The 15,797-nt window shown below is 49.3% G+C and overlaps 1 protein-coding gene across 1 annotated transcript in view; it reads left to right on the forward strand.

The window, feature by feature from the left end:
* PCSK2 (proprotein convertase subtilisin/kexin type 2) overlaps positions 1–15,797 on the forward strand; it is a 234,672-nt gene that overhangs the window by 193,052 nt on the left and 25,823 nt on the right. The window contains exons 7-8 of the mRNA XM_043480329.1: positions 3,610–3,698; positions 12,238–12,413. Coding sequence (XP_043336264.1) covers positions 3,610–3,698; positions 12,238–12,413 — 265 coding nt within the window. The remainder of the gene's footprint in view (positions 1–3,609; positions 3,699–12,237; positions 12,414–15,797) is intronic.

Consider the following 15,797-nt stretch of genomic DNA (forward strand, 5'->3'; position numbering starts at 1 on the left):
CAGGTGGGCTGGGGACTGGCCAGCAGGTTGGCCTCTCACATTTCAGGGGGATGGCTGACTATCAGCTGGGGTGACCGGCATGAAGGGTTACGGTCTCTCGTCATCCCGTGGGGCAGCCTGGGCTTGTCCACATGGCACCTGGGCAGTTTCAGGAGAAAGAACAGTTGTGGTCCTCTTGGGGGCCAGCCTCATCTCTTTTACCACATCCTTTTGGACAAAACAAGTCATGAGGCCAGACTCAAGGGAGAAATGAGCTTCATCTCTTCATGGAGGAGCAAGAAGACCACACTGCCAGGGGCCTGGACATGGGGAGCAGAAGAATGGGGCTATTCTGGCAACATGACATACCCCTGACTCCTGTCACTTGCTCCCCGGTGACCTTTGTCAGAAGGAGGCCAATCAAGCCACCATATTTGTCCCCCACCCCCACCAACAGCTATTCCCACTTTTGACAGATCATGTTTTATTCTAGAGGCAAAATGGAGCTACTGAATGTTCTCGAGAGCTGAGGGGCCAGGTGAACATGGGCTTGGAAAACGATTTTCCTAACATTCAGGGGAGCAAGGACGTTTGCCTAAGATGATCAGGAAAACAAGACTGAGGGGAAGACATCCGAGGCTGCGGGAATGAAGCCCACAGAGGCCTGGGGCCTGGTGAAGCAGCCTGGTATCACCAACAATTACAGGGAGCCACTGCCACTTAGAATTCATTGGCATCGCCTAATTTAGCAATGATCTCCCTGAAAGCTCAGTTGGTAAAGAACCCGCCTGCAATGCTGGAGACCCCGGTTCAATTCCTGGGTCAGAAAGATCCACTGGAGAAGGGATAGGCTACCCATTCTGGTATTCTTGGGCTTCCCTTGTGGCTCAGCTGGTAAAGAATCCACCTGCAATGCAGGAGACCCCAGTTCAATTCCTGGGTCAGAAAGATCCCCTGGAGAAGGGAAAGGCTACCCAATCCAGTGTTCTGGCCTGGAGAATTCCATGGACTGTATATCCATGGGGCTTCCCTGGTGGCTCAGCAGGTAAAGAATCCAGCAGTAATGCAGGAGATGCAGATTTGATGCCTGAATTGAGAAGATCCCCTGGAGGAGGAAATGGCTACCCACTCCAGTAGTCTTGCCTGGAGAATCCCAAGGACAGAGTCCCTGGCGGACTGGAGTCCATGGGGTTGCAGAGAGTCAAACATGTTTCTTCCCAAATGTTCCTGTGGAGGAATCACAACCGGCATCTCCCCATTTAAAAGGAAAATTAAAGACACGGAAACCTTCAATGTCTTTAGTCTGCTCAAGGAAGTTTGCACACTTTTGTCCTCCAGGTTTCCGTGAGCAGCTATGGGGCAGAGAAGGTTTGCTCCCCGGGTGGGAGGGTGGTGGGGGGTCAGGTCTAATTGTGTCGGTGAGGCTCAGTCTCAGACCTGGCTCAGGTCTGCTGAGACTCAACTTGGACATTTGCGAAATGGAGCAGTGCCTGCCCCCACAAGGAGTAGAGGCGGTGAGGCCACAGAGGCAGTGAGCACACCACACTCAGCCCATGGCAGGGGGCTGGTCGTCCTCTCATCCCTCAGAGCTGGGCTCCCTCCGCAGCAATGGTGAGGTCTCATCCAACATAGTCATTCTTTTTCTGGAGGGAATTCGGAGTCCCTGTGATGTGTAGCCTTCATGGAAGCAGAATTTGCTTTTGCTCATGTAGAGAAAGAAAATCTGTATATTTCAATCCTCAGATGTGATTTCTTTTAATGGACTGATGTGGTAGGTTTGCATGTCCCAGGAAAATGTAGCAACCAGTCTACACTGCAGAAATCAGGACTTTCTGGGCTATGCAGCCAATAAGCCCCTTCCCCACGTGCCCTCCTGCACCCGCCGTGTAAATAGCAAGCAGGCAGCCCTCACCACCATCCCCTCCAGGGCCACGCAGATGCTGTTCTAGCCGACTTCAAATCCGGCTGCTTCTTGGAGCAGTAGCAGGGCCTTGCAGGGTCGGGGCTGGTGGCTTGCAGGGAAATGAACACTAGGCTCCTCCACAGCTGGGATGCTGCTGGGGGTCCAAACACACATTCTGATTGACTTCAAGCTTACGCTTGGTTCCGTTGCCATTTAACAAAAGGCCCGAAAACCTAGTGGCTTAAAAGAGAGCAAACGCTTGCTTGCTTGCTCACCATCCTGTTAACGTAGGTGGGGCTCCTGTCTCTCTCCATGTGCTGCTGACGGGGCGACTGGCTGGGTCTGGAGGAAGAAGACCTCCAGGGGCTCCCCTGGGGTGCTGTCAGGTCATGCTCCCCTCGTGGCCTTGTCCGTGGCCCAAGCTCCTCTGCGCACTCCACTGCATCCCGTGGGCCCAAGCCAGCCACCAGGCAGCCTGGTTCAGGGGAGGGCAAGTGCTCACAGGAGGGAGAACTGTTTGGATTCCTTTGGTCTAACGGAAAAGGGAGCAGAAAGGAGAGGCTTAATGAAATTATGGTGTCGATTGCAGAACTATGTAGCACCCAGTGCACCCTGGGCCTCTGCACTAACATGAGCAAACAACTTGCATGCCTTCAGCGATGGGGAACTCACTCCCTCACAACGAGGCCTGTTCTGCCTTTGGACGTATGACAGTGTCTAGAACATGAGCCCTAAGAAGGCCTTGCTCAGAATTGTAAGCTTCAGGCCAACAAACTTCAGAAAGATGGATCTAATGACTGTCCAAGGTTCTTAATCTGGTCAGCCTCAAAGTTTCTGTGAAGCCCTTGAAATTGAATGTGAAACGTTGCCAGTGTGGGCTTTTTTGATTCCCAGAGGAAGGTGGAGGTCTGTAGCATATAATATCTTAAAGGAGCTGCGCTGTGCTTAGTCGTTCAGCCATGTCAGACTTTTTGCGACCCTATGGACTGTAGCCCACCAAGCTCCTCTGTCCAAAACTCTCCAGGCAAGAATACTGGGGTGAGTTGCCATGCCCTCCTCTACGGGTTCTTCCCAACTCAGGGTTCGAACCCCAGTCTCCTGCATTACAAACGGATTCTTTACCATCTGAGCCACCAGGGAAGCCCAAGAATACTGGAGTGGGTAGCAGTTCCCTTCTCCAGGGGATCTTCCCAGCCCAGGGATTGAACTCAGGTCTCCTGCATTGCAGGCAGATTCTTTACCGTCTGAACCACCAAGGAAGCTTTAAAGGAGGCTAGAATCCAACAAAGGTAAATAATCTCTGTCCCACAGCTGACAGGCAGCATTCACTGTCTGGTGGCCAGAACCAGCCTTGAAAATAAACACTAGCCCACAATTGCAGCTGTTCAAAAAAAGTCAGCTATTTCGACTAGCACCAATCTGTCAGTCTCATGTTTCATTTTTGCAGAAAGCCTATGACTGCCTTCTGCAGGAAGACACTTCAGATTTTAAAGTAGAGATCACCTTTCAAGGTTGAAATGTTCTGAGAAGACTCTTCACAGTAGAAATGAGCCAAGGGCGGCTGGGAGGTGGAAGGGGTGAGAGGAGAGACACAGACGGAAGATGCAGTGGCCTGGACTGGCTCCAGGCTAACAGAACCACTCAAAAGAATCAAACTGATAGAATGTAAGAAATCTTCCCCAAGTCGTCTGACCCTCTGTCTGACCCGTCTTCACTTCTCTCCGCAGCCACGGGACGAGATGTGCCGGGGAGGTCTCTGCGGCTGCCAACAATAACATCTGCGGGGTCGGCGTGGCCTATGGGTCCAAGGTCGCAGGTAGGCTGTCCCATCCCTGCCAAACATCCCCAGGAGGCATCACACCCAGTCTCCATCCTGGCCAGGGCCCGGCAAAAACTCCCAGGAGAGCAAGAGAGCAGGGATTGGTACAATTTAGCAAGGATGAAAAAAAAAATTTTTTAATTTAACCTGTATGGCAATATCAGTAAACTTTAAAAATTTTAAGGTGCACAGATCATAAACCCACAGGTCAATGAAGTTTCACAAGCCAACCACACACATGTAACCATCAAGAATCAAAACATTACCAGCACCCCAAAGCCTTCCTTGTGCACCCCGCAGTTGCTGCCCAAACACATAAGAACAGTCATGACTCTGACTTCTAACAGCAAACATGGGTTATTCCCAGTTTTTGAACTTTATATGAATGGAATTGTCCTGTCTGCACTCTTTGTGTATCAGTATCCTTAATATCTTTTTTAAAAAAATTTATCAAAGTATAGTTGATTTACAATGTTGTGTTCATTTCTGATGTACAGCAAAGTGACTGGTTATGTGTGTGTGTGTGTGTGTGTGTGTGTGTGTGTGCATGCACACGCATGCATGAGCGCTTAATTGCTCAGTCATGTCCAGCTCTTTGAAACCTCATGGACTGTAGCCCACCAGGCTCCTCTGTCTATGGGGATTTTCCAGGCAAGAATACTGAAGTGGGTAGACTATCCATTCTCCAGGGGATCTTCCTGACCCAGGAATCCAACCAGGGTCTCCTGCATTGCAAGTGGGTTCTTGACCAGCAGAGCTACCAGGGAAGCCCATATACATATATACACACATAAATATATTCTTTTTCATATTCTTTTCCATTATGGTTTATTACAAGACACTTAATACAGTTCCCTGTGCTATACAGTAGGACCTTGCTGTTCATCCATCGTATATATAATAGTTTCATCTGCTAATCCCGAACTCCCAGTCCTTCCCCTCCCAACACCCTCCCCCTAGTAACCACAAGTCTGCTATCTACATCTGCGAGCCTGTTTCTATTTCATAAATAAGTTAATTCCTATCATATTTTAGGTTGCACATATAAGTGGTACCATGTTACATTTACCTTTCTCTTTCTGACTTGTTTCACTTAACATGATAACCTCTCGGCCCATCATGTTGTTGCAAAAGGCACTATTTCATTCTTTTTTATGGCTGAGGAGTATTCCATTCTATGTGTATGTGTGTGTATATATATGTATATACCACATCTTCTTTATCCATTCAACTTGCAGTGGACATTTAGGTTTGTTTCAATGTCTTGGCTATTGTGAATAACGCTGCTGTGAACACTGGGGCACCTGTATCTTTTCAACTTATAGTTTTGTCTGGGTGTATGCCTAGGAGTGGGATTGCGCAATCATATGGCAACTCTAGTTTTAATTTTTTGAGGAGCTTCTGTATTGTTTCCATAATGACTGCACCAATTTGCATTCCCATCAACAGTGGAAGAGGGCTCCCTATATTTTCAAAGTATGGTTTTGCCCACGTATCCATAAGATGTAAATAGGACTCAGACAGAGATGGTAGAAAATGAGGAGGAATGCACAAATTATTGTAAACATACTCCAAACTCTTCAAAATGCTTTTGGTGGCTTGTTTTGTTCATACCAAGCATCTTATTTTTAAGGGAAAATATTCTACCTAGAAGAATCTTTTTATTAAGTTCTACAGGAAAGATGTTTAACAAATTTCCCTTTATGGGGTCTTCAGAAACCGAGGGTGTCAGGTCACTAGAAACTTAGAAAGCAACACCTTCCCTGCCAAAAAAGAAAGGGAGAGAGAAAACGAATGAGGGGATAAGATGCTAGAGAATGAAGTGGCTCCTCATTCTTTCCAAGTTTTGCATTAAATTTGGTTCTTAATTTATCCAGGCTGAGTCACCCAACCTTGTTTTTCTTTTTTAACAACCATCTCGATGTGGGGTTTTTTTGGTTTTTTTTTTTCTGGTGATTTAATGGAACCATAAACATACTTTATGCTGACACTTGCATTTCCAAGGACCTAAATAAAGCAAGAGCAACCTATACAAATCCATCATTAACCTCCTTCAACACTGTCTGCTAAGCAGGCTGCCTGAGTTGGGTGCTGAATTTCATAGAAGAATACATCCTGAGCGTTCTGAAGTGTAACTAGGGAGGCTTTGCCCCTTGGGTTTCAATGCTCTGTGTTTGGTGAACCTCCAAAAAGCTGGCATCAAAACGTCAGAGGCTGCTATGAGCTCAGGGGAAAATATAGCACTCAATTAATATTTGATAAGCCAGGCTCACACCTCAGCTGGTATCTGAATGGTGGGGGGGGTGGGGGGGGTGGGGGGGTGGTTTCCTATTCACAGGCCAGAGTGGAGGCAACAGAAAATTTCAAACCTAGATTCCTCACTCAACAGTGAGGTTTTCCAAAGAGTTTTTAAATTGTCTTCATGCCCGCAGTAACCGGGTTTTTGAACAAGGGATTCTTAAAACTACTACCCGCAAAAATTAAGATTTGCGATTAGTTCATGGCATTCGGGGATCCATTGGGGCCTTTTTCTCCATCAGCTTCTTTTTCTCTCTTGTAATATGTGCTCTGAAAGCATTTGAGTGTTAGTCGCTCAGCTGTGTTCAACTCTTTGCAACCCTATTGGGTTGTAGTTCACCAGTCTCCTCTGTCCATGAGATTCTCCAGGCAAGAATACTGGAGTGGGTAGCTATTCCCTTCCCCAAGGGATCTTCCTGACCCAGGGATTGAACCCGGGTCTCCTGCATTGCAGGCAGATTCTTTCACCATCTGAACCACCAGGGAAGCCCCAAAGTATCTAATTCTCCTGCTCTTTTTGTTTGAATTCCTTAAACGCAAACCTGAGGCAAGGATCTGGCTGCAAGGAATTTATTTAGGAGGCAACCCTGAGAAGCCAGTGAGGGAAAGAGAAAGGAAGATAGTGGGAGGACGGACCAACAGAGGGTGTGTAGGTGAGCTGGGGTTCAGGGGACTGTGGGGACACCCCCTCAGCATTGCCCTCCCTGAGGGGAGGAGGCTGGGAGTTTAACCACCAACCCCCTTCTGTCTTCAGTGGAGAGGTAGGGGTCCTCAGCCATAAGCCCCTGGCCTATCCAGCCTGCAGCTCACGTGGGCTGAGCTCCACCCCCAAGGCAGAGGCCACGCCCCAGGGAAAGACCCACCCCTCCCCCACCCCGGACGGGGCGGCAGGGCCAGGTGGGGTGTGCCAGCCTCTGACTGACCTCTGATCCCCAAGGCGAGCGAGTGCAGCCTGGCACCTCAAAGACAGAACCTGACTGGTGTCTGTGAACCCCGACAGCTCACAGGTCTCACACCACCACTCTGAAAATCCAGAAACTAAGCCCAGAGCCAGAGGGAGGCTTTGCAGCCACACAGAGACCCTGAGCAAAGGAGCCGCCTTTTTCCACTCCTTTAACCCAGTATCCATTAACTCCCTGTATCCATTCCTATGGGTCCTAAGTGCTCAGAGCCAGGCAGGTCCAGTCCCATGCTGTGTGCATCTAGACATCCCAGGGACCTCTGAACTCTCCTAGAAGAGCAGAAGGAATTCTTGCTGACAAACCCCTAGAGAGGTGCTCAGGAATCCCAGTAGAAGCAGAATGCTACCTTACAGACTTGGGGAAACATTTTGCTCATCCTGGCTATCAATTCCAAAAATTGGCTGGTTTTCATTCTAAATGAGCTATCAGTTCCAAAAGTTGGCTGGTTTTCATTCTAAGCGACCTGTGCCCTCTAGAGAATCTTTCTTTTCGGGAGCTTTCTGAGCTGGGGTCTGGGGGCGCCACCTGGTGGCCAACCAAGATCACCGCAAGTCTCAAGGTGTTGAGTTAGGGGGACAACGTCCCAAAGGAGCTCTGGGTTCTTAGCTCTGGGTGCTAAGTTGCTTCAAGAGTCCAACTCTTTGCGGCCCTATGGACTGTAGGGGCTCTCTCTCTCTCTCTCTCTCTCTCTCTCTCTCGCTCTCTCTCGTTCTCTCTCTCTCTCTCTCTCTCTCTCTCTCTCTCTCTCTCTGAGTCAATAAGTCATGTCTGACTCTTGCGACCCCATGGACTGTAGAGTCGTGTCTGACTTTTGCGACCCCATGGATTGCAGCCTGCCAGGCTACTCGGTCCATGGGATTCTCCAGGCAAGAATACTGGAGTAGATTATCATTTCCTTGTTAGGGGCTCTGAAGTTGCCTTATTCTGAAGACCCACTGGCATTTACATAATGATCACAACAATAATAATAACATTTTGACTCTTTCAATGTGTAAGGCAGGATACAAAACCCTTTACTCACTTTACTCTCTTTGCAACTTTATCATACATTGTTACATATTTTATATATGTGTTCCTGCTAAGTCGTTTCAGTCATGTCTGACTCTTTGCATGACTCTGTGATGTCTGACTCTTTGCATGACTCTTTGCCACCCCATGGACTCCTCTGCCAGGCTCCTCTGTCCATGAGATTCTCCAGGCAAGAATACTGAAATGGATTGCTATGCTCTCCTCCAGGGGATCTTCCCAAACCAGGGATCAAACCCGAATCTCTTAGGTCTCCTGCATTGGCAGACGGGTTCTTTACCACTAGCACCACCTGGTAGAACATGAACATGTTTACTATATATTATTATCCCTCTTTTACAAAACATAATTGAACATGGGACCACACAGCTAGTAAACTGTAGAATAATGTAGCACCCAGAGCAGCCTGGGCCCCTGCACTAACATGTATCAACAACTTGCATGCCCCCAGTGATGGGGAAGTCACTCCCTCACAGGAAGTCTGTTCTGCCTTTGCACGTGTGACTCTTAGAAACTTTTTCCTTAAGATGAGCTCTCTCTTTGATTTCTGTTGCCTATTTCCACGAGCACAGCTGTTTCCACCTCTTCCAGGTAACACTTGGCAGGAAGGGAGGAAAATTCCAATCAGTCCAACTCCTATACAGTAAATTCTCTGTAACATGCAGACCTGTACATTTAAGATGTCCCAAAGTCTTAGCACTGTCTCAAAACTTTCATTTCAGTTCAGTCACTCAGTCATGTCCAACTCTTTGCGACCCCATGGACTGCAGCATGCCAGGCCTCCCTGTCACCATTACCAACTCCCAGAGCTTGCCCAAACTCACGTCCATCAAGTCAGTGATGCTGTCCAACTTCAATTTTTTTGAAAGTTTAATTATTTACATTTCCTTATCCACTTATTTACTTTATAAATTTTGAAGAGAAAAGTTAATTTTCTTTTTTTTTTTAAATTTTAAACATGGCTGCCTCAGACAGTAAAGAATTTGCCTGCAATGCCAGAGACCCGGGTTCAATAACTGGGTCAGGAAGATCCCCTGGAGAAGGCAGTGGCAACTCACTCCAGTATTCTTGCTTGGAGAATCCCATGAACAGAGAAGCCTGGTGAGCTACAGTTCATGGGGTCACAAAGAGTTGGACACAACTGAACGGCTAACACACTTATCAAAGTAACTCTTTAAGAAGACAGCCTATTTCTTTCCTTAGTTTTACCATTTAAACCAATGTTTGGCATCTTCAGTCAAAGGGCTCAAGACAAAATAATCAAAATTGAAAACGTCTTATACAAAATTCACAAAGTCCAAAAAATGGACATGAACTCTTCAATTGATATTTCTTGCAAGTTTGTCAGATATTTACTTCTGAGAGTATTAAAAATGCTCAAACTGCATCAAGCCTTTTGGGAGATACTGTCTCTTGCCTTCAGTCCCTTCCAGGACTCAACAGTCATGACCAGGGGACCTACTGTGTGCCAGTCCTGCTGAGGGCAGGAGGATGCAGCCATGAGCCCGAAGACAAGACACCTGCCCTCATGCAGCTTTGAGTCTAAGGGGGAGGCCCAGACCAGGAGCAAACAAGCACAATAATAGCAGATCATGATGCCAGTGTGCAGAATAACCAGGGGATGATTCAAGGGTGGGTCCTGTAGCATCACTTCTGTGGAGCCCCTCAGAGCGGCCCTGGGAGGGGACCAGGCCAAGTGGCATTGGCCTTACCTGCCTTCCTTTGAAGACAGAGCAGGTAGACTTATGTACCTGCTGTGGTCTCCATACAAGCTCGCCTTTCGTAACAAGAGGACAGGCAGAGGATTTAGCACAAATCCGTGGGCTGTGGAGGCCCTAGAGGCCAGGATTGCAATCAAGCAGTGCAGCAGGCGAGAGGCTCAGACTCTGGGAGGGAGGAGGAACCACTGAGTCACCGCGAGTCCTGATGGTGGGACAGGAACACTGACGGGCCTGTCGTCTTGCCATCATGTCGCATCAGCCAGCAGAGCATTTTGCAGACACTAGGATGCTGAGTCCTGGCTCCTTGGGCTTCCCTGTTTCTCTGCACTCCCCGGGCCCCCACTCGGTAGCTCCTAGAGCACTCAGGACAGAGTCCCTCCCTGAAAACCCTTGGGTCACCCTGAGCCTCAGTCTTGGCCTGCAAACATTAATCGTGTATCTCATTCAATTCATGCATACCTCATTCCTCCCAAGCTTAATGAGATTAAAAGAATGCCCGGGGCCTGGCCCCTGAATATGAATGAGAACGTGGCTCCCAGCCTGTGGCCATCCCCGCCTCCCTAGATGCCAAGCAGTCAGAAGTTGAACGCACAACAGCTCTGGCATTCTGGGCATCACCAAGGCAGCCAGGGTGGGATGGAGGGGAAAGTGGTAGAGGACAGGAGCTGCCGAGAGAGGGCAAAGGGCCCCAGCCAGTGACAAGATACAGGGAGGACAGTCCAGGCCCACTCTGGCCGGAGCTGAACTTCTCCCTCCTTCCTGTGGAGGCAGGCTGCTTGGGGCTGGTCATCTGGGCACTGGATGACTTCAAGACCATCTGAGTCTTCTCCTGGCAGTGAATACCAGTCTCCCTGCAAAGTCTCCCCGTCCACAAAGTGGACATGACTTAGGAGAAGCAGCTGTGCTATTCAATTGATTCCGTAAACTGTTGGCCACCTTTGTTGAATAGGTTTGTTGTGTTTTTTTTTTTTCCTAATGGGCAGAATATAGTTGGACCAAAAGCAAAATGTGGAATTTTAGATTTTCTATCCCTAGTGAAATGAACCATAAGACTTAGCTTCTGGAAAGTTCAAACCAAAGACTATACTTATTCTGTAGGAGATTTTGTTCCAGGAGAAAGAATGTTAACTAATAATTAGTTAACGCTGGCAAAAATGGTGACCTGATTTATGGGTAGAGGATGGAAAAGTCTGGACCTGTTATCTCTCTTTGGGGGAAAATCAACTAAAAAGTGGCCCAGGCACAGTATTTAGGAAATACTTTCCAGATGATCCTATAATTGGCTTTTAGATAGGTAACTCTATTACCTGCAACTAGAAAAGGAAAATCAAGGTGGGTCTCTAACTTTGTTCAACAATCAGCAGTTAGTTCTCAGGAACTGTCTGTCGATTTTGGGAAGTGGTGACAGGTACATAGGTAACCAACATACATGAATCTTCCTTCTTTAAATTGGTGCGCACACCACGTTTCAGGCTGGCCCTTGTGTAACAAAGTCCTCGGACCACTGGGGACAAGTAAGAATTGTGGGAAGCCAGGCTCTGCCTGTCTACAGCTCAGGCCTTCAATCCAAGGTCCATTGAGAAGACGAACCAACACTCACCAACACTCTAGGCTCCTTGACTTGAAACAGTGTATGGAGCAGAGAACAATACTGCTTCCATCAGCCGATATTCTGAGGGTAATGATGAAGGAACAAAACCCCTTTCCATTGGCTGCTGCTCAGTGAACCCCCAAGAGGTTTTTTTCTAAGCAGTCCCAGGGAGGGGAGGTGATGTGAACACCAGCTCCCCAGGTGCTCAGGCCTGAGAACGGAGGACCTCTTCCTCCAGAGTCCCTGGACACACGGACACACAATCACACAATCAAAGAAAAGCTCCCAGCAGGAAGTCACTCCTTCCAGGCATCTGGGTAGCACAAACTTTACAAAGGTGACCCAGGGGAGAAAGGGGTGTCTCCTGCACCCATTTCAAATATACTTTAGAATCACCCCTTGGACATTTCTGTCATCCCAAAGCCCCTTCTCATTTATGATGCAACCGAGAGTTCCTCTTCCTGACTCTCCTTCTGACCCTGTCCCCTGATCCCTGCCCTCTGCCCTCTAGAATCTCTCCTCAAATATCTAAGAGCAGTTGCCTCCCGCCACACCGTCATGCACAGTAGCTTTACTTCTCCTCTGAAAGGTGTTCTCCATCAGCCCCCAGTCCCTGAAAGCCAAACTTCCGCTTAGAAACTGGCCTCATTTAGGAATTCTAGCAATCTTTGTCAGGGGTATAAAATTGCCTCCCAGTAGGTACATAAGGAAAGGGGTGGGTGAGGTGCAAGGAGATGGGGTGGGTGGTTCTGTGCACCTTCCTGACCCCCAATCACCCCACTGTGTGAGGCTGGACTCAGGGTCGCCCCCCTGACTCCAGGGCACAGGGACCTGTGGCAGACCCCCCAGCCACATCCAGGAACTAGCTCCCATCCCCACCTTGTCTCCTGTGAACCCGGACCCGCCCACAGTGCTACCCTGCCCCCGTGCGTCCGCAGGTATCCGGATGCTGGACCAGCCCTTCATGACGGACATCATCGAGGCTTCCTCCATCAGCCACATGCCTCAGCTGATCGACATCTACAGCGCCAGCTGGGGCCCCACCGACAACGGGAAGACGGTGGACGGGCCCCGGGAGCTCACGCTGCAAGCGATGGCGGATGGCGTGAACAAGGTAAGGTCACTCCTGTGTCCTCCAGGGAATGGGGCAGAATGGGACCGGGTGGGATGAGGTGTTTGGGGGATGGGGAATAGAGAGGAGGTAATGATGGAGTGGAACAAGGGGCAGGGCAGGGGTGGAAGTGGGAATTGACACCTTGTGCCGTCACTCAGGTCCTTTGAGAAACAGACCCCAAAATGGGGTTCAAGGTGCAGACTTATTGGAGGAGTCGCCTGTGAAAGACAAAGGAGGGCAAAGGGGCCCTTCAGAGGGCGAGGCTATCCTGGCCCCTGCGAAGAGGGGTGGGGAAGAAGGGTCCCGCAGAGGGGCTGGACTAGTGCCTCCACGGCACAGGCATGGCTGGGAGCAGCCCCGGGAGAGATGGATCTTTGTGCAAACCAGGGGGCTTCAGGGCATAGCAGGGGAGCTGCATCCAGCAGCTCCCTTGGCTGGGCTCAGCCATCCGTCACTGCGGTCAGCCCAGAAATGGACAGAGCCACGGAGAAGGGATCAAAGCAGTATCTCAAAGGGAGGCAGCCAGAGCCTCGGGGTCACTGCGCAGGTCAGCAGCCCCTGGGGAGCAGAAGGAGGTGGTCTCTGGGATCCCTGGGCAGAGTCCTCTGCTACCTAACATAGCCAGGCACCGGGGCAGAGTCTCCCTGGGTTCAGGCCCCAGGTCTGCTGCTCAGGGTCTGAGTGTCCGAAGTGACCTGACCTCACAGTGTCTGTGTGCCTGCCTGTAAAACAGTGACAACGGCACATTTCTCCTGGGGTCACCACCAGATGTGAGGTGGACATGCAAGTGTTGGGCCCTGGGAGCTGCCCCGCAAACCACCAGTGTTTGTCAGGGTCATTACGGACCCTTAATTAACTGCCCCCAAACTCCGAGGCATAAAGCAGCACGTTTCCCTAGGCTTGTGGACTCTGTGGTTCAAGAATTCAGATGGGATCCTGGAGACAGACTGTCTCCGCTCCAATCCCTGGGCCTTGGCTGGAAGGCGGGGGACTGGACCTCCAGGCTAGCTGTGTCCACCTGTCCCTGGGAGGGACTGGATTATCACCCTTGATGCCACTGCACCCACTCCTCAGGGCACCTCGTCATTGTGTCTAAGTCATCTTAGTCTTTTCCCAGGACTGGACTTGCCCTCGGGTGATGTGGTGCCCTGTTCCCGCTCTCAGCAGATCTGAGACGCCACACAGGTCCCTGACACTGGAATGGCACAGCGCAGTATACAGAGGGGTTACTGATAGCACTGGGGGTGGGGCAGGAAGTGATGCCGCTACCCCACCTCAGTGCCCAGACCCTTAGTGAGACTTCTGACACATCAACAGCTACTTCCTTATTGAGTTATTCACGGTGTGGAAGGAGAGAGAAGGCTGCCCATCAAGCCCAGGATCAGGTGACAGCAGGGACCCAGGGGAACACACCCCCCCTCCCCATCAGACACGGATTTTACTGAGAAGCAATTTTTTTTGACACCCAGAGGCCAAGAGTCAGGGAGGAGGTGACATTTGGGTCGGAATTTACAATGCAGATGGGCTCAATGGAGTACCTCCCAGGGCGGCTCCTGTCATTCTCCAGGAGCTTCTGAACGGTTCCCTCACATCCCCAGGCAGGGGAGTTCTCTCTCTTCCATCTGTGATGTCCCCTGGTGCAATTAAAAAGGCTCTTTCAAGTGTGATCATTCTGCAAAGCATGCCAAGTACACCGAAACTTAAGAGAAAAAAAAATTGTTATGACTTATCGTCAGACAACAGCATGTAAATATTTTACAAAGTGGAGAGTGGTAAAAAACACACAGTTTCTCATTTGAATCTCCCTCAAACTGTGGGAGACTATTTCCTCGTTTCAAGGTAAAAATATTTTTGGACAAGATTACAGACTTGTGTGAGCAATGGGTTATTACACATGAGCACAGCCTTCCTCCCAATTACTCAGCTGTCTGGTCCAGCCTAAAGGAAAACATCCCCTGAAAGGTGATCTCTACCTCAATAGATTTCCTGGTGGCTTAGCTGGTAAAGAATCTGCCTGCAATGCAGGAGACCTCGGTCCGATCCCTGGGTTGGGAAGATCCCCTGGAGAAGGGAATGGCTACCCACTCCAGTATTCTGGCCTGGAGAATTTCATGGACTGTATAGTCCATGGGGTTGCAAAGAGTAGGACACGACTGAGCGACTTTCACTTGCACCTAAACAAAGGTGTCAGGCAATTACCTATTCCACTAAAGCAGTTCTGACGCTTGTTTTTTAATTTTAGCATCTTGCAGACAGGTTTGTTTCACCTATATAGTAACAATGAAAAGCAAGAAGAGGGACTTACCCGGTGGTTTGGTGGGGGTCTGCAGTGGACGTGGCTTCAATCCCTGGTTGGGGAACTGAGATCCTGCAGGCCGCACAGGGTGGCCAAATGCACAAATAGATAAAAAATTGTTTTTTAAAAAAGAGGAAACAGAGGATAAGAGAACTTTTCAGGGATGTACCATTTGCCACAGCACCACTCCCAATCGTATGATAACTGCTGCTCACATGCACATCACCTACCTGGCTCTTTAGGGATTTAAGTCAGTGTTTCCTAAATTTGCTCAGTAAACACTTTAGGGAGGAAGCAAGGAGCAGGCATGAAGGAAGAGAGGGAAACCTCTCCCCCTCTATTTCCCGTCTTTCCTCTTTATAGGTCTACGTGCTGAATTTCCAGTAAAGACATTCTTCACATTACATATGAGAGTAGGTGCCAGACAGAGATCCCTGAATTATGATAGCCAGGAACTGACTTCTCAGTTCAGGGTAACCCAGACACAGACCCTGAGTTCAGGTGGTTACTTTGGGAGGTGAATGGGACGCCAGGAGTGAGCGGGGAGGTGCAACCAGGAAGAAAGGGGCCAATAAAGGATTTGTCTTCGAGTCAGCTACCACTGAAGCTGGAACCCAGCTGGGATTAACTGGAGCTTAATCCCTCGGGAAAACTGGGAAACTTTGCAGAACACACGTTAAAGCTAGCAGCATGGTAGCTGGCAGAAAAGTCAGTGGTTGAGATGGTTCCCAAGTGGCACCTTCACCCCTGGGGCAGGTGTGCAAGGCAGCCTTCAGCCTCTTGGGAGAAATCCCTTACACGAAGACATGCCTGTGCTGACATCTGCAGACCCCCAGTGCACAAGAAACCATAAGGTCGAAGGAATACGGGCGATAGCCACTACCATCTACCACAATCTCCAGAGTGCAGCTTGGGCAAAGCCTAGTTGAGCTTGGAGTCATCTTTCTCCGGGTAATAAAGGACCAACAAGGTGATGCATTTGTTGATTAGAAAAGGATGTAGCCCTTGCAGAGAGACTGATGAAGAACAAAGGCCTGTGGATACAGGGCACAGCATGTGACATCACTCTGACAACCAGAAGAGGAATT

The sequence above is a fragment of the Cervus canadensis genome, chromosome 10 (assembly GCF_019320065.1).
Source record: "Cervus canadensis isolate Bull #8, Minnesota chromosome 10, ASM1932006v1, whole genome shotgun sequence".
Taxonomy (NCBI): Eukaryota; Metazoa; Chordata; class Mammalia; order Artiodactyla; family Cervidae; genus Cervus; species Cervus canadensis.